This window comes from Lissotriton helveticus, chromosome 9 (genome assembly GCF_964261635.1).
Source record: "Lissotriton helveticus chromosome 9, aLisHel1.1, whole genome shotgun sequence".
NCBI classification, from domain to species: Eukaryota; Metazoa; Chordata; class Amphibia; order Caudata; family Salamandridae; genus Lissotriton; species Lissotriton helveticus.
This window is the reverse complement of record NC_136070.1, coordinates 1,214,074,100-1,214,099,972: the sequence shown is the minus strand read 5'-3', so window position 1 is coordinate 1,214,099,972 and position 25,873 is coordinate 1,214,074,100. Positions and strand designations below refer to the sequence as shown.

General features: G+C 44.6%; 1 protein-coding gene across 2 annotated transcripts in view; it reads left to right on the top strand.

Moving 5' to 3' along the window:
• Positions 1–25,873, top strand: part of SRGAP3 (SLIT-ROBO Rho GTPase activating protein 3) — a 465,786-nt gene that overhangs the window by 220,541 nt on the left and 219,372 nt on the right. For both annotated transcript variants that reach the window (XM_078661676.1, XM_078661677.1), the window contains one exon: positions 19,729–19,924. In XM_078661676.1, coding sequence (XP_078517802.1) covers positions 19,729–19,924 — 196 coding nt within the window. The remainder of the gene's footprint in view (positions 1–19,728; positions 19,925–25,873) is intronic.

Here is a 25,873-nt window from a genome sequence, read left to right as displayed (position 1 = left end):
CACGCACACAAAGCCCTCTACGAACTTGGACCTGACTGCCTCAACACGCGCCTTTCCTTCTACACTCCCACCCGCCTGCGTTCGCCCAACCAAGCCCTCGCCGCTGTTCCCCGCATCCACAAAGCCACCATGGGGGGAAGATCCTTCTCCTACTTAGCGGCCAAAACCTGGAATTCCCTTCCCATCCACCTCCGCCTTACCCAAAACCTGGATATTCGATAAGTAAACCCCCCCTCCCCAAGTGCCTTGAGACCCTCTGGGTATGTAGTGCGCTATATAAATTTTTAACTTGAACTTGAACTTATATTTGCTATGGTTGCCTGTACAGAGCCCTCTGTATTCCCATGTCGATGCATGGGCAGCTTGGACAGACCAATGCTTTTCCCACCGTCCCGGGACTTGTAGTCTTGTCGATCCCATTCTAAACGGTGGACTATGAATACAAACACACTGGGGTGGTTATTTCTCAGGTCTGGGCCAGGGAAACCTAAGATTTCTGTGTGTTCTTACCATGGCTTCAACTGGTCCTTATTGTGGTCTCTAGTGGACTAAATTACACCTGTCTGCTGGGCCCAACAGAGAGTATGGGCTTAGGCAGGGATCAGTGTCTAACTTGCAGTACACAGGGTACAATACCAACAGGCCCAATTCATCCTTTCCTCCCTATGAGGTTCATAACATATTGTAGCATGTAGTTAAATGTGCAACACAGGCTGAAGAGCAAAGCCTCCGAGATCTCAGGTTCTCCTGTCTCAATATGAGTCTTTCTTCCTGTTTTTGCTTCCCTTGCTTCCACGCACTAGTGGAGTAGAAAGAAATACAGGGCATGAGGCTTGTATTGTGTTGCAGCATTTCTACCAGGCTTCTTTCCCCTATGAGTGTAAGATAAAAGGCCACAACTTGGGTGAATGCGTCAGACACTTGTCTATTGTGCTGAGTACTCGGGACCCCCCCCACCCCCCAACACACCTAAACACACTCACACTCTGGGCTTTTTCACAGTCGAGGGTGCTTTCAGGTTTATCTTTGTCCTATGACATTTTTAATCACTCGTAGGTGTATTCTTTATTTACTTATTTTTTTCTTAAATATAGAAAATACATTTACCTGTGCATAGCAAACTTGAAAACTCACTAACTAAAACCTATCTGACATAAAAATGATTTCAGAAACTATTTCGAAGCAACCGAGGGGGGGCTCCGTAGGAGAGAAAAGAAGAGAAGCGACGCGTGAATGATTGAAATGTATTGCAGAAAGACAGGCCTGTTGCATTTAGTGTTTGCTGTGCACTTTTTGTGAAGTACACAGCTGATGTAGCTGTTAACTGGCCTCGTGTCATGACAGCGACTTTCAGCCTGTTCGGTTTTTTTTCAACCGACACGTTGCATGCTAGGATTTTGATCCAATCCTTTAACCCGTTCGATGCTGAGGACGGCACCCGGCCGTCCCACGTGACGGAGGGCGTGTGCGGAGGATAGCTGGGGGCTGTCCGAACTTTGCCCACTGATTAAAATGCCAGCACCGCAGCGGAATTCGCGCCGCGGTCAACGGGTTAAAAGCAGAACTAGAGAAAGGAACAAGCTGTTGGCTAAAACACAGCGAGCTGAAGGTGTCACACTAATGTGTCCACCAGCGAGCTGCGAAAAGTACAGAAACACAAACATCAAAGTGTGATGTATTTCGAAGAAGTAGAAAAGCGGAAGAGGGCAAAGCGTCACAGTGCTCAGATGCACCCAAAATTTACAACAGATCTCAAGTTTTTGATGTGCAACCTGGGGGCGCCGCTGACTATAAGCCCCAGAATGCAAAGCAAAAGCCTGGACTAGATGAGCTACACAGGGACCTGGGAAATTTGAGAGCTCTGAATTGATACTGAATACTACAAAGAGTAACAAAAGCCACAGTGGCGTAACAAAGTCACCCGCGCCCTCACATTGCAGGGTGGGGGTCCTTGAGCTCCAGGGGGCCCCCTCAGCACAGTACCCTGGCCTGAGATCTTCTGAGTGAGTCTGGATGGGAGTCCCTCTATGTACTTTGCAGGGGGGCCCCCTCAAGTTTCGCTACGTCATTGGTCTTCCAGGGTTTGAATCAGTCAATCAATCAAACAGGATTTATAAAGCGCAGCTAATCACCTTCAAGGGTATCCAGGCGCTGAGAGCCAAGCTGCTCGGGTGGCATCAGTTGACCAGCCAGGTCTTGAGTCCCCTTCTGAATTCCTGAAGAGAGGGTGAGATGGAGTAGATGAAGGAAGAGGCTGTTCCAGGACTTTTCGGCGAGGTAGGAGAAGGAGCGTCCTCCACTGTTGCTTTGGCGGATGCGTGGGGTGTGCGCGAGGGAGAGGGAGGCAGAGCGCAGGAGTCTGGAAGGTTGACCTCTAGTTGACTGCTAGTTTCCACACCCAACCAACTGTACAGTCTTAATTTCCTTAAAAGTGTTTCCTGGAGCAGACCAGACCACCCAAAACCACCCGTCATAACAAGCATTTGCAATGCATAAGGTCTCGCATTAGGAAAGTTTGAGCTATTGGTATTGTAAATGACACATTTGTTATATATGTGTTGGTTTTGAAAATAGCAAAAATAATAGCTTTGTCATTTACAATGCCAATAGTTATAACTTGTGACACCTATAGCATTTGTAATGCAATATGTGTTGTATTCACGTGACTTAGATGTATTGATATTACAAATAACAATGGCTTTGAATTTTTTTAATAATTAATACTTAAATAAAGGTTATTGTAATTTATAATGGCAATAGCTTAAACTTTTGTAAATAACTTTTCTGAAGAATATGTTCAGTGTATTTTATTGTGACGAAAATCCAAGAACAGAAGTGAAATACTAACCTCTTTTTGTGACATTTGTAATAAAGCTTGAAACATTGAGAGATCATATTTGACCCAGTTGTTGGTAAATGGTTGCACAGATTTATGCTGTGGTGGGGCTGAGAGATGTTGTGGTGGCGACGAGTGATGCTGTGGCGATCAGTGATGCTGTGGTAGCGCATAGTGATGTTGTTGTGGTAGCGCATAGTGATGTTGTTGTGCCCCTTAGTGATGCTGTGGTGATGCGATAGATAGAGTGAGTGGGATAGATAGATAGAGTGAGTGGGATAGATAGATAGAGGAAGGGCGATAGAGAGATTGAGTGAGCGAGATAGATAGGTAGATAGATAGATAGGAGTGAGGGCGATAGATAGCTAGACAGATAGATAGAGTGATGGCGATCAGTATCTAAATAAGTAGATAGAATGAGGGCGATAGATCGATAGAAAGATAGATAGAGTGAGGGCGATAGATAGAGTGAGGGCGATAGATAGATAGCGTGAGGGCGATAGATAGATAGAGTGAGGGCGATAGATAGATTGATAGATAGATAGAGTGAGGGTGATTAGATAGATAGAGTGAGGGCGATAGATAGATAGATAGAGTTAGGGCGATAGATAGAGTGAGGGCGATAGATAGAGTGAGGGCGATAGATAGAGTGAGGGCGATAGATAGAGTGAGGGCGATAGATAGAGTGAGGGCGATAGATAGAGTGAGGGCGATAGATAGAGTGAGGGTGATAGAGTGAGGGCGATAAGATAGAGTGAAGGCGATAGATAGATAGAGTGAGGGCGATTAGATAGAGTGAGGTCGATAGATAGACAGATAGAGTGAGGGCGATTAGATAGATAGACTGAGGCCGATAGATAGAGTGAGGGCGATAGATAGACAGATAGAGTGAGGGCGATAGATAGATAGATAGTTGTGTGTGTGGTTGTGTGTGGTTGTGGTTGTGTGTGTGGTTGTGGTTATGTGTGCGTGGTTGTGTGTGTGTGGTTGTGTGTGTGTGCTTGTGTGTGTTATGCTTTGTTTTTCTATGTTTTGTTATGCTATGTTTTGTTGTGTTTGGTATGCTATGTTTTGCTAGGCTATGATATGTTTTGCTTTGTTATGCTATGCTATGTTTTGTTATGTTATGTTTTGTTATGCTATGCAATGTTTTGTTTTGCTATTCTATGCTTTGTTATGCTATGCTATGTTTTTTTGCTATCCTATGCTTTGTTTTGTTATGCTATGCAATGCTTTGTTGTGTTTGTTATGCTATTCTTTGTTATGCTATGTTGTGTTGTGTTGTGTTTTGCTATGCTATGCTTTGTTTTGCTATGCTATGTTTTGTTATGCTATGTTTTGTTATGCTATGTTTTGTTATGCTATGTTTTGTTATGCTATGCTTTGTTATGCTTTGTTATGCTATGCTCTGTTTTGCTATGCTATGCTATGTTTTGTTGTGTTTGATATGCTATGTTTTGCTATGCTATTATATGTTTTGCTATGCTATGTTTTGTTATGCCATGTTGTGTTATGCCATGTTTTGTTAGGCTATGTTTTGTTTTGCTATCCTATGCTTTGTTTTGTTATGCTATGCTCTGTTTAGTTTTGCTATCCTATGCTATGTTGTGTTTTGTTATGCTATGCTATGTTGTGTTTTGTTATGCTATGCTATGTTGTGTTTTGTTATGCTATGCTATGTTATGCTATGTTTTGTTTTGCTATCCTATGCTTTGTTTTGTTATGCTATGCTCTGTTTAGTTTTGCTATCCTATGCTATGTTGTGTTTTGCTATCCTATGCTATGTTGTGTTTTGTTATGCTATGCTATGTTGTGTTTTGTTATGCTATGCTATGTTGTGTTTTGTTATGCTATGCTATGTTATGCTATGTTTTGTTATGTTATGCTATGCTATGTTTTGTTATGCTATGCTATGCTTTGTTATGCTTTGTTATGCTATGCTATCTTTTGCTATGCTATGCTTTGTTTTGCTATGCTATGTTTTGTTGTGTTTGATATGCTATGTTTTGCTATGCTATTATATGTTTTGCTATGCTATGTTTTGTTATGCCATGTTTTGTTATGCCATGTTTTGTTAGGCTATGTTTTGTTTTGCTATCCTATGCTTTGTTTTGTTATCCTATGCTATGTTGTGTTTTGTTATGCTATGCTATGTTGTGTTTTGTTATGCTATGCTATGTTGTGTTTTGTTATGCTATGCTATGTTGTGTTTTGTTATGCTATGTTTTGTTATGCTATGCTATGTTTTGTTGTGTTTGTTATGCTATGCTTTGTTATGCTATGCTATGTTGTGTTGTGTTTTGCTATGCTATGCTTTGTTTTGCTATGCTATGTTTTGTTGTGTTGTGTTATGCTATTTTTTGTTATGCTATTTTTTGTTATGCTATTTTTTGTTGTGCTTTATTACGCTATGCTTGGTTATGCTGTGCTTGGTTATGCTGTGCTTGGTTATGCTGTGCTTGGTTGTGCTGTGCTTGGTTGTGCTGTGCTTGGTTGTGCTGTGCTTGGTTGTGCTGTGCTTGGTTGTGCTGTGCTGTGCTGTGTTTTGCTGTGCTGTGCTGTGTTTTGCTGTGCTGTGCTGTGTTTTGCTGTGCTGTGTTTTGCTGTGCTGTGTTTTGCTGTGCTGTGTTTTGCTGTGCTTGCTGTGTTTTGCTGTGCTTGCTGTGTTTTGCTGTGCTGTGCTGTGTTTTGCTGTGCTGTGCTGTGTTTTGCTGTGCTGTGCTGTGTTTTGCTGTGCTGTGCTTTGCTGTGCTGTGTTTTGCTGTGCTGTGTTTTGCTGTGCTGTGCTTTACTGTGCTGTGTTTTGCTGTGTTTTGCTGTGCTGTGCTTTGCTGTGTTTTGCTGTGTTTTGCTGTGCTGTGTTTTGCTGTGCTGTGCTGTGTTTTGCTGTGCTGTGTTTTGCTGTGCTGTGCTGTGTTTTGCTGTGCTGTGTTTTGCTATGCTGTGCTGTGTTTTGCTGTGCCGTGCTGTGCTTTGCTGTGCTGTGCTTTGCTGTGTTTTGCGGTGTTGTGCTGTGCTGTGCTGTGTTTTGCTGTGCTGTGTTGTGCTGTGCTGTGTTGTGTTGTGCTGTGCTGTGTTGTGCTGTGCTGTGTTGTGTTGTGCTGTGCTGTGTTTTGCTGTGCTGTGCTGTGTTTTGCTGTGCTGTGCATTGTTGTGCTGTCCTGTGCTGTGCTTTGCTGTGCTGTGTTGTGTTGTGTTGTGTTTTGCTGTGCTGTGTTGTGTTGTGCTGTGCTGTGTTGTGCTGTGCTGTGTTGTGTTTTGCTGTGCTGTGCTGTGTTGTGCTGTGTTGTGTTTTGCTGTGCTGTGTTTTGCTGTGCTGTGCTTTGCTCTGCTGTGTTGTGTTTTGCTGTGCTGTGCTGTGTTGTGTTGTGTTTTGCTGTGCTGTGTTGTGTTTTGCTGTACTGTGCTGTGTTGTGTTTTGCTGTGCTGTGTTGGGTTGTGTTTTGCTGTGCTGGTAAGGGTATGTGAGGGTGTGTGTGAGGGGGTGTGAAGGTGAGGGTGTGAGGGTGAGGAGGTGTGTGAGGGTGATGAGGTGTGTGAGGGGTGAGGGCGTGAGGGTTGTGTTGTGTTGTGTTTTGCTGTGCTGTGTTGTGCTGTGCTGTGTTTTGCTGTGCTGTGCTGTGTTTTGCTGTGCTGTGCTTTTCTGTGCTGTGTTGTGTTTTGCTGTGCTGTGCTGTGTTGTGTTGTGTTTTGCTGTGCTGTGCTTTGCTGTGCTGTGTTGTGCTGTGTTTTGCTGTGTTGTGCTGTGCTGTGTTTTGCTGTGCTGTGTTGTGTTGTGCTGTGCTGTGCTGTGTTGTGTTGTGCTGTGCTGTGTTGTGCTGTGTTGTGCTGTGCTGTGTTTTGCTGTGCTGTGTTGTGCTGTGCTGTGTTTTGCTGTGCTGTGCTTTGCTGTGCTGTCCTGTGCTGTGTTTTGATGTGCTGTACGGTGTTGTGTTGTGTTTTGCTGTGCTGTGTTGTGCTGTGCTGTGTTTTGCTGTGCTGTGCTTTGCTGTGCTGTCCTGTGCTGTGTTTTGCTGTGCTGTGCTGTGTTGTGTTGTGTTTTGCTGTGCTGTGCTGTGTTGTGTTTTGCTGTACTGTGCTGTGTTGTGTTTTGCTGTGCTGTGTTGTGTTGTGTTTTGCTGTGCTGGTAAGGGTATGTGAGGGTGTGTGTGAGGGGGTGTGAAGGTGAGGGTGTGAGGGTGAGGAGGTGTGTGAGGGTGATGAGGTGTGTGAGGGGTGAGGGCGTGAGGGTTGTGTTGTGTTTTGCTGTGCTGTGTTGTGCTGTGCTGTGTTTTGCTGTGCTGTGTTTTGCTGTGCTGTGCTTTGCTGTGCTGTGTTGTGTTTTGCTGTGCTGTGCTGTGTTGTGTTGTGTTTTGCTGTGCTGTGCTTTGCTGTGCTGTGTTGTGCTGTGTTTTGCTGTGTTTTGCTGTGCTGTGTTTTGCTGTGCTGTGTTGTGCTGTGCTGTGTTGTGTTGTGCTGTGCTGTGTTGTGCTGTGCTGTGTTGTGTTGTGCTGTGCTGTGTTTTGCTGTGCTGTGTTTTGCTTTGCTGTGTTTTGCTGTGCTGTGCTTTGCTGTGCTGTCCTGTGCTGTGTTTTGCTGTGCTGTGCTGTGTTGTGTTGTGTTTTGCTGTGCTGTGTTGTGTTGTGCTGTGTTTTGCTGTGCTTTGCTGTGCTGTCCTGTGCTGTGCTGTGTTTTGCTGTGCTGTGTTGTGTTGTGTTTTGCTGTGCTGTGTTGTGTTTTGCTGTGCTGTGCTGCGTTGTGCTGTGCTGTGCTGTGCTGTGTTGTGTTTTGCTGTGCTGTGCTGTGTTGTGTTTTGCTGTGCTGTGTTTTGCTGTGCTGTGCTGTGCTGTGCTGTGTTGTGTTTTGCTCTGTTGTGCTGTGTTGTGTTTTGTTGTGCTGTGCTGTGTTTTGCTGTGCTGTGTTGTGTTTTGCTGTGCTGTGCTGTGTTGTGTTGTGTTTTGCTGTGCTGTGCTGTGTTGTGTTTTGCTGTGCTGTGTTGTGTTTTGCTGTGCTGGTAAGGGTATGTGAGGGGGTGTGTGAGGGGGTGTGAAGGTGAGGTTGTGAGGGTGAGGAGGTGTGTGAGGGTGAGGAGGTGTGTGAGGGGTGAGGGGGTGAGGGCGTGAGGGTGAGTGTCTCCAATGAATGTCACTGCTTCACCTCTTTGAAAATGTTCAGTGCTGCAAATAGAGCATGCCGTAATTATCACAGCATGAGGCCCCAAAGTGATAATTATCACAGCATGCAGAGAGCCGCCCCACGCTGCTGGAGCACTCAACTGCACATTAATTATAGTTGAGTGCTCCAGCAGCCTGGGGCGCCTGTTGACATGCTGTGATAAGTGGGTCTCATGCTGTGATAATTGTTGCAGCGCCTGAGGAAGTGGAGACTCCTGCTGGGATAATTGGTCTTGTGGCGCCTCAGGAAGTAGAGTTTCATGCTGGGATAATTGGTCTGGCGGGCTTGCAGCGCCTGACGTCCAACAAACGTGCACAAGCTGCTCAACCTTGAAGCTCGTTCACAGACCTGGGTCGGCTCGTGCCCAGGTCTGTATCGGGCTCGTTCACAGCTGTTACTCCCTTGACAGGGAGGAAGGTGACTATAGTCTCGCTGGCGGAAGCGCTTCGCGCTCCAACGCCAGCTCGACCTAAAAAAGGAGGCAACAAGCCCCAGCGCCTCGCCGGCAGACCAAGAGCATCATTTATCCTGGTGATTGCGTACAAAGAAAACAACATGTCGCAAGGGCAAACCACTTATGCTATTTCAGTTTGGGTGGATGTTCTTTGTTTCCATTGGTGTTTTCCTGCCGAGGTTACGGATGTACAAAAATGTGCTGTTCCGATCCCTTAAACTTGGCTTTTGGAGTACCTGTAATATTGATTCACAGTATCCCTGAGAGAAAGTACAGTTTCCCATAAAATAAATGTTTTCTACTGGGTGCAGTTATAGCTTTTTGTGACAGTAATGCAGAAAAAAACATTGGCAAAGCCGATAGATCTCACCTTTGGGGCCTGTTGGCTATACCAGTGGTTTTTAGCCGTGATGTACATCCTTCCCGAGGCTTTGCAGCATGGCTAGAAATAAAAGCCTATAAACTGGGTGTTTTTTTTTTTATAGTTCCCAATCTGAGTTTGATGGCTAATAAAATTAAAAAAGTAGCACAAAAGTGTTCTTTTTTTTAAAGCATTTAGGGGATAGGTGAAAGCAGCATAGAAGGTGGGGGCTGGATGTAACATGAAGGGAGCGGGTAAGCGGAAGCGACACAACATAAAGGGAGAGCAATGCTGAGTGCCGGGGTGGAGAGGAGAAGCACACAAATGAGAGAGAGTAACATGGAGATGTGGGGGAGAAGCACACTAACAAGAAAGTAATGCGGGGAGGAACTCTGAGATGAGCGCGAAGAGGCCAGACCCGGACTGGCCGTTGTGGGCACCGGGCAATCCCCCGGTCGGCCGCAAGGGTGGGGGCCGGTTTTGGGCCCTGGGGGCCGTTTTTGTTGCAGAGCCGTTTTTGCAGCATAGCTGCAAAATCGGCCCTTCAACAAAATCGGCTAAAAAGCGGCCCTGGCAAAGCACTCGCCCCCCTCCCGCCCGGGGGCGGGGGGGGCGGCCGAGCACTTTGCCAGGGCCGGTTTTGGTTCCCAGTCCGGCCCTGGAAGAGGCGAAGACACTTGGAAAACATGCACTTTCATGGGGTGCTTAACCAAAAAAATAAAAAAGAGTAGTGCTTGAAAAGTTAGCAGTGGAAGGACACAAGTAATGAGGCCTTGCTTCAGAGAGGGGACAAACACACAAGAGGATGGAAAGTCCCCATAAGATAACGAATATAAAGCATGCAAGTGAGAGTAACAAAGCCATCCAGTGCTCTGCAATGGGCACTGCAAACTGACAATAGATCTTTTCATCAACAGAGAGCTTATGCAGAATGAAAGGTGAGACCCAGTGGCGGCTGGCAGTAACAAAATATGGTGAGTGCGATGGTACACAACTCACCATAAACTTGGTGGCAGCTCGCACTCTGCGGCACTTCTCTGCCAGAGATCCTTGTGTCCACGAGCAGGAGGGAGATGGACTGCCTTCCTGTTCGTGGAACACATATCCAACCAAATCTGGAGCTGCTTTCATGCTGTTTTCAGCATGACAAAAGCTCCCGGATTGGTTGGAGCAGGCTAACCCAGTACTCATTTTGAGGCTGGGGGCCTGTGCCAGCAATCCCAAGGCAGAGTCATAGCCTGTGGATTGCTGGGTCCACAGTGCGCATCAGGGGCGTAACACAGGTCCCCGCATCCCACGCGGTGCGGGGGGGGCCCTAGCTCCAAGGGGCCCCCTCGGAACTGAAATCTGGCCGGGAGAGCTCCTGATTGAGCCCAGAGGGGGCCCCCCTAAGTACCGTGCAGGGAGGCCCCCTCACTTTTCGTTACGCCAGTGGTGCGCATGTCTGATAGGGTGGCTGTAGACAGCTAGCCAATCAGATGCACTGGTAGGGGCAGCAGTCATCCGGCAAATGCACGATTGAGCTCCACCAACACCCTCGCGTTGCACCGCGTGAGCAGGTGGCAAAATAAAATGGCATTGACATGTCATTATATTTATGTGTGTTTGCCTGCTGCGCTCGCAGCTGGTGAGGCGATGCTCTTCCGCCCTTTAGGAGGAGCTGCTCCTGGTGAGACATAACAAGTCATCGTTATTTAAATGATTTTAAAAAGTCTCAAGCATGATATCTAGTTTCAAATTCTGAATCCGATTTTACGCATCGGACTAAAAAATCGCGTGCATTCAGTACGAACCTTGTGCTACTGGTTAACCAGGGACAAGACAGGTTTACACGTACTGTCCTCCACCTGCTACTGCCAGGGTGTGAAGCACAAGGTGCCAAATCTTTTAATAAACGGTTCATAATCCTCAGAGCGGCCGTCGCCCTTCTTCATGGCTTTTGCAGGGACATTTCGACAGCTTTGTACAAACTCTGCTGGCAGGAAAAGAATGTGCTTAACACATCATTCTTGGAGCACCGAGAAATGTCTGTACTGAGTAAGGCACAGCGGGGAGTAGTGAATACTTTTTAATTTTCCTCTAGCATAAGCTGAATGGAATTGCCCTGGCTGCACACAACAGAGAAATGACGTATGCTCCTATTTTAATTCAACACAAGTCTGTAAAAGTTGTGTGAAGCGTGTAACCCAAAAAAATTTTGGCTGTGCCAATCATTCGTGCCTTTTAGAAGCACTGCAGACCTATTGGCTTTGTTTTGCATTGTTAAAAAAACTTGTTTGCTGAATCTGAACAGCACCGGCAAAAATAAAACAAGATGGTCGCCCTGCTTGCGCACTCACTGGCGGCTCTGTTGGAATAGTGTTTAGAATGGTTTAGATAAAGCGGTCAATGATGGTGATTTCTTGAAATGCATCTTCTTTTGCGCCACACCAGTGAAACACAGGCCCTGATTATGATGCTGGTCAGACCGCACAACGCCAGGCCATCGGTGGCGGCCCGACAGCCCTTCGAGCCGACTGCCAGATTACAATCCAGATGATTGGACACTAAGCGGTCGGGGGGAAGACTGCCGCCTCCGACAGGATCAGAGACCCCATCGGGCGGTGGCCAGAATTGCAATCCCAAATGGAGGCGGTGCCAAGGCAGACACCGCCATCTTGATTATGATATCCCTTTCCGACAGCCTTTTCATGTTGGAAAGACCGCCATGAAAAAGCTGTTGGAAATGGAATTTGTTGGCCCCAAACAGGGCCCCTTTCCGTCGTGGACTCAGAGGGCTCATGTAGTGCCCTCATGCACCTCCAAGCACAGTGTGCTGTGCACCACATGGTGCATGGCACACAGTGCATTAATGTGCAGATAGTGCTCTTTTACGCCGCTGCTTGTACTGCGGCTCTTTTCCTTAGCCGCAGCACAAGCCACAGTGTAAAGGAGCACTTTGCGACACCAGCCCGGCGGTCACATCGTAATGCGGCATTAGGTCCACCGCCTGCTTCTTGGGTGGTCTCCTGACCAACTTGATAGTGGATGGCGGTCCGACTGTCCACCATCGTAATGAGGTCCACAGGTACTACCGTCTGAAGGTCTATTTATTTAGGAACTTCCTTTTCAATAGCACAATACTTTAACTACTGACATGGTGGGTGGGTCTGTATGTAAGTGATCGTGTAAGGTCTGAACTAGTGAGTATCTGACGGTGAGAGAGTACATACGTGTACTTGTGACTGTATTATTGAGTGTTAGGATGAGTGAATATGTAAAAAACATTGTAAGAGAATAACTAAGTGAGTAAGTATATGTGTAAGTGTCAGAGTAAGAAAGTGTTAGTGGATGAATGTTCAAATGAGCTCCACACAGCCGCGGGCCGTGGAGGGAGTTACGGTGGGGCAGAGAGGCGGGGAGGGGGAGGGGCAGGGTGGAGGGACCTAAAAACCGGCATATGGATAATTGCAGGTAAGTACACAATTTAATTATTAAAACGAATTTCGTAGCGCGCACTGCATCGCAAAATGCGATACTGTGCGCACTACGAATTTCGTTTTATTAATTAAATTGTGTACTTACCTGCAATTATCCATATGCCGGTTTTTAGGTCCCTCCACCCTGCCCCTCCCCCTCCCCGCCTCCCTGCCCCACCGTAACTCCCTCCACGGCCCGCGGCTGGCTCCACAGTGTATGTGGGTGAGTGCGGGATGTAAGTGTATGGTTTGTGACAAGAAAGCTGGTGTGGAATCTCTAACCTTTGGTGTTGGTAATATGGGCAAACACTTTGCTTGCTATGTGAAAGCTTATCATGTGATATATCTTCTTTTTTAAGACACAGTTTCCTGTTTTGAAGCATAAACATTTGAAAATGACCATAGATGGGCAGACACGTAAATATCAGGAGTTTATATTTCATTCACGCTGACAGGGAAAGGATTGTATATGTGAATTATGTAAGGCAACCAGACACACAAATGACTTCCACAAACAGAGCCCCACCCCCCATATACCCACAGCTATATTAGATGCACAGTACATAAACAAATTCAAACAAGACCGACCACGAGAGAGAGCGTGTGAGTGTGTGTCTGAGAGAGACTGAGTGTGCTTTGGGGGTGGGGGGGGTGGGTGTATATGTTTGGTTGCTTGTGATTCCATATGGGTGAGGGCCTTGCACATTTCCAGATGTTTGCTAGTTCCTAGCAGGGATCAGTCTCTTTCAAAATGTGTTTATTGATATTGGAGAGGAGAGGACATTTTTAGATCCAGACATCCAAGCAGAATGAGTGAATTGCCACACCAGCCAGAGTCTGACAAAATATTGTATTTTAAATCTTGGAAAAGAGGCCTGGTTATCGGATCTGTCAATAAGAGGTCAGGAAGGATGAGTTCTAAATCTTACCGCTAAACACACTGTAGCAGCAAGAACTTTATTTATTACACCTGCACCACTATTGTGCGAATTGAGGAAGCCTAGATCAATTTGCTTGCTCTTTTACGCAATACAAAGTGTTTGTAAACATGATCCCAGCACTCCAGCTTGGCTGCTGTCAATCAGGCTCCCATTTTCAAGAGAGACATAATCTAAGCAGTTAAATGCACAGCGACCCACGACATACAAAACAATGGCTGTCTTTGGCCGCGGTGGTGGCGTAGCGGAATATAGCAAAAGCGTGGGGTGTGATCACTCCCCCTAAATTGGAAGACCGGAAAAGCGATATGGATTGGTGCTGGAAAGCGGAACTAACAATCTATGAGGGTAGGGGGTGCCCCCAAGAAAGGGGAGAACATTTGGGGGGCATGGCAGACATATCGTGGTCTATAAGGAGCAAAATAATAACTGAGAATAGGAAGGACCACTCTGTTCCATTCCCTAAATGAATGTATTATGTGTAGAAGTTGGTGTTATGAAGGTTGGGAAAAGAAAAACACAACTGCGATTGCACTATTAAGGCTCTTTGTTGTACAGATTTTGTATGTTTCAATAAAAAAGATTTCATAAAAATAAAATGCACAGCGACATCACTTAAGAAAAACAGCTTGGCTCCGCGAGCCGCTGCTCTGGTCTGTTTATTCCACTGGGACCTGGATTAAGACACACCTATCAGTGAGAGGCGGGGCTTGGAAAGAGTTTTGCGGACTCTGTAGCGCTGAGGTTGGCGTCAATGATAGTGAGTAAGGAAGCGCAAAAATAGCTGAAGGGCAGAGGTTTCACAAACCTGACGGGATACTAAATATTATTCAGCACCTCCACTTCATGCCACTGACGTAACTGCAGCTGAACCACAACATGAAACGTGGTCCCACTAGTGAAATGCAATGTGTTTCAAGCACAATGCACATCCGGTGGGCCCGGAAATTACGGTAGTACACTGTGTGTTAGCAGAACACTGGCATGGTGTGAAGATCGTTGGGTTGTTTTGAAAAGATGGTCTATGGTGAATCCTCTAAGCAGAATTAATAGCGTGCGCAGTGTAGATAACGTTCGGCGAGAGGCTGCCATACTGAAACATGAAGCTCAGTGCCTTCGAGCAGGGTGCCATGCAGAAAAAGTAAAAGCTGTGTGGCCTCCAAAATCACATATGCTACCTCCTCGATGAAAAACACAATAATCTATAACATGAAGCGTGGGATCTGTGAAGTGGGCCCTGTGCTGAAAAAATAAAAGCCACTAGTCCCCCAAATCTTGTAATAAAACAAAGTTTGTTTACGCTTCCGAAACGAAAAACAATGCAGTTCAAATACACATACACACGCTGACTTCTCTTTAGCAAAAAAGTAATTTTAAAAAGGGCTCACAAACACATGCTAACAATAGACCTATGCCTTTAGGCTGCCAAGAGCAGAAAACAATATAAAAAATAGTGCCCCAGGAATAACACATAAGCTGTCAAGCGCAAAGATACCAGTAGTTAGGCACTGCTCGTGGGAGGAAACAAATGACAACAAGGAGGGACAAAGAGGAAAGATTAACCACTAGCAAGTAATCCTTTTTAAAGGACAATCAAAGTAACTAATAAAAAGGCAATGGGTGGGCTGTAAGCCCACAAAATGTATACAACATGTCTTGAGGAGACAGCGCAAGCGCTGCTTTGGCTCAACCTAAAAAGAGGTGCTCAGTATTCACACATTTATTATCATGAATTCAAGCAAATGCATCATGGCACTATGAAGGCTTAGTGTGATGACATCTGTGTGTGTATCCAACGCCATGCATGGATGTGTGTATGAGATGAAACGTCTGCCATTTTTTTTCTTTCTCATTATCCATTCCAAGATGGTGGCTGCCTATCTTGGAGTGGTATATAAAACAATAAATTAATTAAACGTGTTCCAATGCAGATGCTAAGAAAGGCAGTAAATTGCATATGCCTGCCCCTGGATGTACGACATTACAACGCATGCTTTTACCACGCATGCCTTTACAACGCGGTTTTTACGACGCAAACCTTTACAACGCATAGCGCTTTGGGGTGCTGGATAGTGAATAGTTTAATTTACTATTCCAACTCCAGTCCCCGTGGACACTAGGGAAGGTGTTGGATAGTAAATTAAACGTATTCCCTATCCTAGAGCGCCCCCCAGCGCAATGCGTTGTAATGGTTTGCGTTGTAAAAGTTGCGTCGTAAAGGCAGTGCGTGGTAAAAGTTGCATTGTAAAGGATGTTTCCCCTGCCCCTCTATAGCAAAAAAATGGGGAAAAAAACAATGAGGATGGGCTGCAGAGAAAGATGGAGCGATTGGGGCATAGGAGAATAAGTCAATTCTTCCAAGCGATGAGAGTAGCAGAAAGTACGGGGTGGGAGGAGCTATGAATGACTAAGTCCGGGGTGTTAAAATTTAGAAATGAGGTAGACAAGAAAGCTATTAAATCGTGAGCAAGGAGCTGACCTAAGGCCTACTGTATATGTACACATTTTAATGTTTTAGAGAAATAAGTCTTTGAGAACAGGCATCTAAAGCTGTCTGCAGGCGAGACTTAAAAAGAGGTCACGTTCTGCTACAGACTTGCCAAATGGCCCCTGTCATGCATGCCCCGCTGTCAGTCCTTTCTGTTTATCTGACAGCCCTTTGCATGCTTTTATTATCCCCCCCCCATAGGCACAGTGTTAAAAGCAAAAGTACAAGTCCCAGAGAGGAACTACAAAATCTTCTCAATTCGCTGAAGGCGTCACATGACATGGGTCTATGGGGCATCGTTGCTATTTCTATGCAAAGATTAAAGTACCTAGGCACACTGTGTGTGTAGAGAATCCAAAGGTAATTGCATTTGAATAGCACTCAATACTCTGTCTACTGGTACCTTGTCAGAAAGGTGATTTGCGACTAGTCCTGGTTTTTCAGTCAACAACCCAAGCTTCTCTGGCTTGTAGTTTCACGTTTTCCTTTAGAAGTATGGGTCTACAAGTCCTAAAATTCTGACTTCTGTTTGCTGAAAACTCAGGACTGGCTAAAAGTGGCCTTCATGATTTGGAATTAGTTGTCTGGTCTGTAGTGTACGTTTTCTCCAGGCCTCCAAATTTACACCACAAATCCTACCAAGTGCCTACAGTCAATTCAGTTTTCAATGCGAACCATTTAAAACACTCCTTAATTTGCGTTAATTCAGACATACTTGAGTTGGGGTCAGGGGTGGGGGTTAGGGGTTGCAATTTATGTTTATGCGGGATGCTGTGCTGAAAATAAATACAATTTGAAACATTGTCATAAACTAACCTAAGTGCTTCATTGTCCATCTAAATATATGTTTTACGAATGCTTTGTTTCAAGAATTCTTTTTTCTTCTACCACATTGGTGTGTTTTAGTAGTTGTAGTCTTCTTTTATTTCTTGAGCTAAGAGACTTGATTACAATCATTTATAAAAAAAATAATAATAATATGTCCCAGGACTGAAACATAATGTCTTAAAGGAACTGAAAGATTTTTAATCCAGTGCTGATTCAGATGCAGTAGATGAATCTAGTTTGGATGTGTCCAGTACAAATGGACAAACATGGTTTGACTTGGTCATGATTTGCATTATAAATTCGTTCTGGATTCTTCTGCATTTGTCATATGGATTTTGTAAACATTGTGCTTACCACTTGCTTCATGACACCATAGACCCCATTTGCCAGTCTTGTGTATTGATTTAAAAATCTAATGCATTCTGAGAGATGTAAACCTCAGTTGAATCAATTTAACAAACACATGTGAAAATACAGAGTATGCACGTTTCCTAGGTCCACATGTACCTGGGAATTTTGAGAGCTTTGCAAAACCGAGGGGAGCATAGACTTGAAATGTGTGGTTCCTGGTGGCATGAAACAAGTGGCAACTACTCCCATAGTACCACTTCATTTATTCATCTATAAATGCCTTTGTGAATGGTCCTCATAGTCTGGAATACAGACAAGTATAAACAAGGCCCACTGATAAGAAAACACACAAAGAGAAAGACGAACACAACAGGAAATTAAACGCTGTAACCAACAGAAAACAAGAAAAACAGGGTGACAACCAATTAAACAAATGGAAAGTAAGGGTGGGCTGTAAGCCCCTTTTAAGATTATTATTTATTTAAATACAAAAGATTTCGCACGGTCAGTGCAAGCGCTGTGCAGGCGAAGCCTAAACATGTTTTTCATGTGTGCCAAAAGAGCGATCATTAAAAAACAGGGAGTCGCAAAAACTTAAACATTAATTTAGAGTTAGTTTAAAGATTATGGGGCCAGTTCAAAAAGGAATACATCGATATGTGAAATAGTACTTCAGGTTTACTATTGACCCAGATGTGTAAAGCATAAATGTCTCTCTTTATCCAGGACCACTTGAGACATTGTAAACATGCTAGCTTCCTAGTGGAATCATGGTAGAGTGGTTTCTTCAACTAGTCCTGGCTTCCTAGCCACTAACACTGTGCTCGCGTGGATTTTTTGAAGCTGTACTTAAAGTGTTGAACGAGGAACCATAAGCTACACAGTACTTCATGTTGAGTAAACAGTCTGGATGGCGGTAAGTGTCACACATGACCTGAGGCCATCTGACAGCTGTTGAAAATACACAAATACAGAAACAAGAACGTGCACCGTAGGTCAAGGGAGGAAGTTGTGGGCCAGAAATAAGGACTGTTAGGACATCATAGAGGGGTCAATACTCCTCTAATTTACACTGGTTAATTCAAAGAAGTTATAGTTGCTGGAGGATTCCACGCCAACAAGGATGCAACTCTCCAGCTATAGACTTTTTTTATTTGTATTTAACAGGCTATTAGATTGCATTCTGGGAGTTGTAGTCTTGATGGGGGGTACTTTCTCAGTAGTTTCAACAACCCAAGCATGGAGTAAGCTCCCCATTGAGCTACGGTCCAAACCAAATTTGTTAAAATTCAATAAGGCCTTAAAAACACATTTATTGTAATTAATCTATGTAAATCAGTTTTACTGCATACCCAGCGCCAGGATATCCTTGGGTAATCATGCGCTAAACATACTAATAATAATACTAATCATGGAAACAGGCTGGACTATTTTATTAATGACTCTGGTTTATTAACAAAAAAATCAGGGACCAGAACTTTGTGACTTCGTAAACTGGGGCATTCTGAAGACCTTAAAAGAAAAAGACCATATGGCCCATCTTGTTCCCATCTCCTCACCTTTTGAAACTCTTATTTAGTGTCTGATGCCCCTTGCATTCGTGAGTAATGCACAATGCTGCTCTCCCCCTCGTGCATTGGCGAGTAATGCACAATGCTACTCTTTCCATGGATTTCGGGCTCTAAAGTGCACAATGAGTAGCAGCATTAGAGTGGCAGTGAGATGAGAGGACAGTGCAGGCTGAGTGATGGCTCTCAGTGTGTGACTATTGGCCTGAATATTGGAATGAGTTCCTGAGAATACTACAATGCTGCTCTAGGAACGTCGCAATGGGAGTCCGGCAAACCTACATGGGGGTCTTTCTTCTTCTGGGGTTATAATGCTAACTATTATAAGTTGATTGTTGACAAAGCACTGTTACTCCGTAGCATCATAAAAACAACAATGTTATTCATTGCATATTCACTCATTTTATTGACCCTAGAAGAATGAAAGGCTGCATTAGCCCCACCCGGATTCTAATCCATGTACCTCAAAGCTACTCCCACATAGCTGCCATTGTTTTCCATGTCCATGTGTGATGTGCTGTTCCAGTCTTGTTTCTTTTCCTTTGATTTCTCTGACTTGTAGTCCTATTTTATAATGCAATAAACAAGACTACAAGTCCCAGAATTCAAAGAAAAACCTTGGACTTAGAGCAGCACATCATGCATGGACCTGGAAAGCTTGCAGGGTTGCTCACAATTCTTCATTACAGGCACATTAAGCCATTCCGCTACATTATTCTCCTTACCAAACAAGTTTAGCTTGAGTGCAGCACTGGGTGTTCCAGGTAGTTGCCTGTTTGGTAGACTCCCCATTATGAGTAGAAGAGAGCAAGGTCATTTCATGATCAGAATAAATTGCCTCAATTTTCTGCAGATAATATGCTTCCTCTTTATAGCTGAACTTATTCCATGTAAGACACTTTGGGCATCCCTATGTAATTGCATAGCTATCAAGCTGCCTTATATCTTGTGTGACTTCTTCCGCCAATCCTGGCTTTTCAACCAATTGCTTTACGTATGCTGGGATTGCTAAACCAATCCGAGTAATGATAAAAGCAAAACTACATGTCCCAGAATGCAAAGTGTGATTGGCTAAAAAAGGCCAAGTTTTGACATAATATCAAGATACTTGACATTTATAAAAGTAGGTTCTTGCTGTTAAGTATGACTCAAACCACGAGAAGGCCACGTTTACTATTGCATACAAAAGAATTGGCCTCAATGTATAACTTTTGTGCTCACTATTGTAAGAAATGGCCCTCACACCTGCTGATGTTCATCCACCTCTGTCTCTTTTCCCCTCTTCTGTGCAGAGATCCGAGCTCAGCTGGTGGAGCAGTTCAAATGCCTGGAACAGCAGTCGGAGTCGCGGCTGCAGCTGCTGCAGGACCTGCAGGAGTTCTTCCGCCGGAAGGCCGAGATCGAGCTAGAGTACTCCCGCAGCTTGGAGAAACTAGCCGAGCGCTTCTCCTCCAAGATCCGCAGCTCTCGCGAGCACCATCAGTTCAAGTAAGTGCGGTCTTGGCCTGTGGAGGCTACTGCAGCGACTGGAAGATGCAGCAATGGGGTTCCACTCCAGGCAGCGTACAGTTCTTGGTCAGACATGGGCTTGGGTGACAACAGGAATATCATCACCTCTTGCACCCAACTATTTAAATACCTTCTGTAACAAAGACCCTTTGATGGTTGCAAGAGGTCTATCACCCTCCCTCTTAAGTCCTATATCAATTTTTCCATTTCTTTTAGTTTTGTTCTAATGACACTTTCTTACCACTAGTGTAACCACTGCATTACAGTTCAACAAAAGTTGGCGAATTCTGGTCTTATTGCTAATATGTTAAATACTGCTTCTGATGTCCTACATAATGCCACATATTACCTCATGCCTCTACTCCACCACAGGACACTCACTGCCCCTATTCTCACTCTTGCAGGCTCTGTTCATTGCTGCTTTCTCACTTTGTCACTATTTTACCCTGTTTCTCTTTATCCTTCTTTCAAACATTTGTGTTTTCCCTCTATTGCTCTGAGTGAGTCTGATGAGGAAAAATAATTGCCAGTCCCCCAAAATGAGTGGCGGTGGGTACCACTTGCAGCATTAGCTCAGATCAAGCCCTAGATATTTTTGTAGTGTAAATAATCTTTCCGTAGAACAGACTGATCATTTTGTCAAAACATACAAAACTGTACATGGACACTGGATTTGTGAACGTAGAAAATCAAACAAGCATCAATTCTCTCCTGAAGTGGTACTTAAGTTTAGGTATGGATTCTGCGTTTTGTATCTCACTTTTCACACACTGCTGTGTTGCCTGAGAAGAATTATATGCTGTTCAATACTTGCTCTTTGTTATCTCCAGGTTTTCAGTTACACCTGTTTTATTCTTATGTATTATTGTGCTTTCATTCTTTTGTAGTTGATTCAGCCTGGTGTCTGCACCCATTGCAGGACACATTTTTCTGAGCATACTTCACGTGACCTTTATGTGAAAGGTCAGATCATGCTGCTTTCCTTGAATGCATTCTTCTTTGCAAACTTGAATGAAAATGCTGCAAAGCATTGGAAAGGGAGAGGAAGCATTCTGAGAAATGGATGTTTGCATCTTTTGATTTTAATACTCCTTCTAGTATTGCACTGGGTGATTATCACTGAATTCATCATGAACAATGTTGTGTTTGCTATGTTCACCCTAAGTGGCGAAGGGTGTGCCCGGACGTGGGTCCCTTACTCTCTGTGCCACTGGGTTCAAGCTATCCTGGCTGATGAGGGGTGATACTCCGAAACCAGTCGTAGGATGCTTGTTTAGGGTCCAGGGAGGACCTGGCTGGGCAGTTTGAGTGCTGTTCCCATGAGGAGCAGGGTCAAGACTGATTTGCAAATGCTTGGGTCTACACTGGGGTGGCGTAGTGAGCATAAGAACGATGGATTAAACCCAGATCTCTTGACAGGGGGCGAGTGGTTGAAAATTTTCAACACTCCGTCCATCGTCTTGTTGTGTCTATCATGAACAATGTCTACGAAGTTTGGTTTCGACTAAATTTCTAGGGGATTTTTGTTTAGCAATCTATGATGATAGTAGGGAATATCTTGTGACAGAAAGATGCACCACAAACATGTTGCTTTGCAAAACATGATAATGCTTAATAATTTATTAACACTGGACCAGAGTGAATAGTTTTGTAATCCTTCTTCAGTAGTGGTTGGGGTGGACTCCAAGGGTGACACACAGGTAGGGACCAGCTCACTCCAGGTCATTATGGTCACTGTCTCCAGATCTAAACTTTTTTATTTAAATCACTAATTCCAAGTTTGTTAGTGTAATTGAGGCTTTTCCAACGTGTAGCTGGGGAGCTATTGGTAGCTCCAACCTACTAAGTTTGAAGCTTTTGTTTGGTAGAATTTATCTCTGTATCCCAAAGTTAAAATGGTGTATTTGAGAAGAACATGAGTGTATTTTCATAACTCATAAACAGATGTTTGGTGAAAAATGGTTTTGAAAAACATATTTAAAACTGATATTGGGTGATAAATAATGCGATATTACTAATATTACCATGGTGCCTGGAGCATTGCAGCTATGGCTGTCATATATTACCCAGTGTTTAATTTGAGCTGGTGGTTTCCAGTGCTCAGCACCAGCACTTTTCAGGCACGCTATTTTACTGTATTGTATTATAATTCCATTGACATAGCTCTTACTACCCCAGACAAGGTGTTAAGTTGTTAAAGCACTATGTCCAAGATCTGAGGTGTCGGTCATTCCAAGGCAAAATTCTCCTGTTTGAACCCTGTTCAGTCTGCCTGACTGCCCACTTCTGCAGCAAAGAGCTCAGGTCAAGGCCATCATTGAGTGCTCAAATAGCCAGACCCCCTTCTTGCAATATATAAAAGAGAGTCCACCTCAGTATTAATGGTTATACATATAGTGCTTCGATGTACAATTCTGCTGTTTCAAATCGCTGTGACTGACAGGTGTTACTAGTAGCCTTTTTCAGAGAAGGCTGAAAGGCTGAGAGACCCTTGACAGGATTCAAGCTTGGTACCTCCAGATAAGACCTGATCCCAGAGGTGAGCAAGTGTCACCCGGTGATCCATCTGACCAGCTGGAACTTGCTATCTGTATATATCTTGTAGTAAGGCTCCAGTTTCCCAGGCTCAGGGCTCACGCCCTTCACATAAGTTGCATTATGACTTCCCTCCATTAGGTGAAATGAGAATGGACGACAATTGTGTGTGGTTGTGCAATGGATTGTGGGTAGGCGAATGCATTCTGCTTATAGCTCATTTACAAAGGTCCAGAGATGTCTCACTCCCCTCCCTATGTCACTGTGTTCGCAATCAGGACTCCTTACTGTGCACTATCTCACCACGTAACCAGAGCGCCCAGCAAACACCCTGTTGATCTTGGGCACTTGTGCATGTACTTTACAGCACCCTAAGGGCCGGCCTAAGGCATGTGCAAGCTGTGCACCTGCACAGGGCCACCAAACCCAGGGGCCGCCACGCCAATATATATCCTTAATATAATAATCCTCTTAGGATGGATACATATTTGCGTGGCGGCCCCAGTGGCAGGGATCTGGCGGCCTCCGGCTCTGTTCCACTTCCAAACACCCTGACCCCCTTCCTGAGCTCCGGGGGGGCTCCGCCCCGCCCGCACCACCTCTTCCGGGGCCCCCTAACTACGCTCCCTGCCCAGGGCCGCCATAAGCCTTGTTACTTTTTACTGAGAGTTCATCAAAGTAACACAACTGTAGGCAACTTTAGAGTGTTGTGGCAACTATCTACGGTGCAGGACTTATGGTACTTGCTTGTGAAGAATAAGACATTCTCTACTACCTGTAGGTGTTTCTGCAGCCTCTGTTCACAGTATCTAGCATTCCTTGCATCCTAGGTAAAACCACCTCCTCGGGTGATGGGGTACACCATTTTGGACTTGTTGAAGTCCACTGAATAATACTGAATAATAGAGTACTTTACCGGCAAGGCCAGTGCGAATAAGGCCACCGTAGATAGTCGCCATACCACCTCACCGCAGCAGGCCACTAGAGGGTGCCAAATTGCAACAAATTGTTTAAAAAATGTTTTTTGCCTATGGGAGTGAATTCACTAAACGGCAAAATGTCACTTTGCCTTAATCTGCAAACATCCTTCCTCAAAAGATGTCTATCAGTATTCCTAGTCAACTTTTTTCCGGGGTGAGGTGACCTCGCCCTTAAGGATTCAGACTCATTTTATCACCAGAGCTTTCAGCACATGGGCAGAAGTTGTCTAAGTACAGTTGGCAAGCGTCAATTATCAACCCTTTCAAGGTCTGGTGATTTCACTTAAACAAGGCGTCGAGCTGTACCACTGTGAGAAGCAGCTGATGACATTTTCTTATGCTGTCTGCAGTTCTAAAAATAAATGTTGGGTTCATTCCCACCTCCCCTCCTCAGAAGCTGTAGTTTGATCGCTATGATTGCACATTTAGTGGCTCACCACTGTGCTGGATTCTGCACACGACTGAGAAAAGTATGCACAGAAACATTCCACTGCAGCCCTGGGAGGAAAATGATTAAAGGGGACGTGGCTCGTGGAATAAATACAGCACAGCTGGTGAACACATTGCAGCAGCGAGATGTCTTTGAAGAAAGATTCTCAAACTAAGACTTGCGGGCAGGAATAATGAAAGGAGCTTTGGTGCTCTTCGCACATGCAGTGCCAGGCTGCTTCCTAATAAATTGGCCATTTTCGGGCCTATGCTTGTGATACAGCGCCACCCAGTGGTGGAACCGTAGGGCAGTGTCAGTATTACGCCTTATAGAAGAAGTTCTCTCCACTTCTGGAAGTGGTGAAAGTTAGGGAGTCGGAAGAGTAAAGGAAGTTATATATATTAATTCTATGAAACTGCATAGGAACTGGTGAGGTAGCTGCAAAAATAGCAACTGAACAGGAGTATACAGAGTGTAACATCAGAACCAAGCATCCCACAGTAACAGTTATGGGCAAAGTCAATAGGTCCAGCTTGATTTTGAGTTCTTACTAAAATATAAAAAGGGCCTGCTGCATTGAAATAATAAAGCAAACAAGTATTGTTTTATGTATAGAAAGCATCAACGGTATAAAAAAGTAAGGTGTGATGAGTCATTATGCTTTGTGATGCAAAACAGTCTGAGTGCATTGCAATGCAAGAGCTGCATAGCAGGTGGAATGATACATCGAACTGATAATAGCATAAGGTGTAAATATGTGTTTTAAAGAATTGGTAGCAGTAGGTCAGGCAGACAGCAGTGCTATCAAGCCAGACTTAAAAAGAGGTCCAGCGTTCATGGACAGCCAGTGAGCAAACACAAAATATGTGTTAAATAACCTCTTGCCAGGCACGCAGTGGAGCCAGCATAGCTCTCACAAGGTATTTCAAACCTTAATCATCGTCCTGTAATAGACACAAGCTGTATGTGTTATCTATGTAGCACGATTTAGAGCTGCGTGCAAATTGTGTTCACTACAGTTTGCACTGGTGCATTCCCGCGCCTTTCAGCTGTTTGCAAGTTTGCAAATATAAATTGGGGCAAATGCTAAAATAACGCTCACTAAAGAGACACAAATACTGTTAAGGCTCTTTATTGCCTATTTTTTGGTCGAGGTGAAAATCGGATGCAAAGCTTTGGTGTCCAGTCCGAGCAATTGTACGTTGTGGTGGTGGATGTGTGTACCCAGTTTAGCATACAAGTTTCGATGACCATTAACGTGGGCCCTGAGGATCTGGAAGCCCAGGCAAGACCCTGTAAGCTCCAAACCAGTTTGGAAAGATAGAGGGGGCCTCATTTACGTAAAGTGACGCATCTCTACGTGAAAACAGCGATGCGTCACTTTTCATTGCACCCTCATTGCAACATGCTCGGTGCGTCATATTTACAGTATGACGCATCATGTCGCAAGGAGTTACAGATACTTCAGTATTTCTGACGTATCTGTAGGCGCAAAAGTGACGCAAGAGCTCATAAATAAGCCTCAGGGTTTGCACAGCTGCTCCGAGATGAGTGGCAGAAATTCATATTTTATTACATCTCGACGTCAGGAGTTGGAAGTTTGAGGATCTTGGGTTTGTCTGGACTCAGTAGTGAAACCCATGAACTTAACATTAAGAAACAGCTGGTAGAAAAATGACAGTCGGTGTAGCTCAGACTCACAGAAGCCAAACTTCCAAACTCAGAAATCTCTTTTGCTATGCATTACTTCTAAATTTGGAGTAACCATCCCTCTTCGGTGGGTTTTACAAAGAATCCTAGGAGTACTGCTGGAGCCACTCGCAAGAGTGATTCAAAGCACAAAATGTTATCATGCTCTCACAACCGACTTAATTTTCTCTTCTTGAAAATATATAAGACAGTCGTAAACTTCCAGGAGTACTCCAATGGGCATAGCTCGCTCATGCACGGTGTTACCCATTAGAGTCAAATCTGCATGAGTAA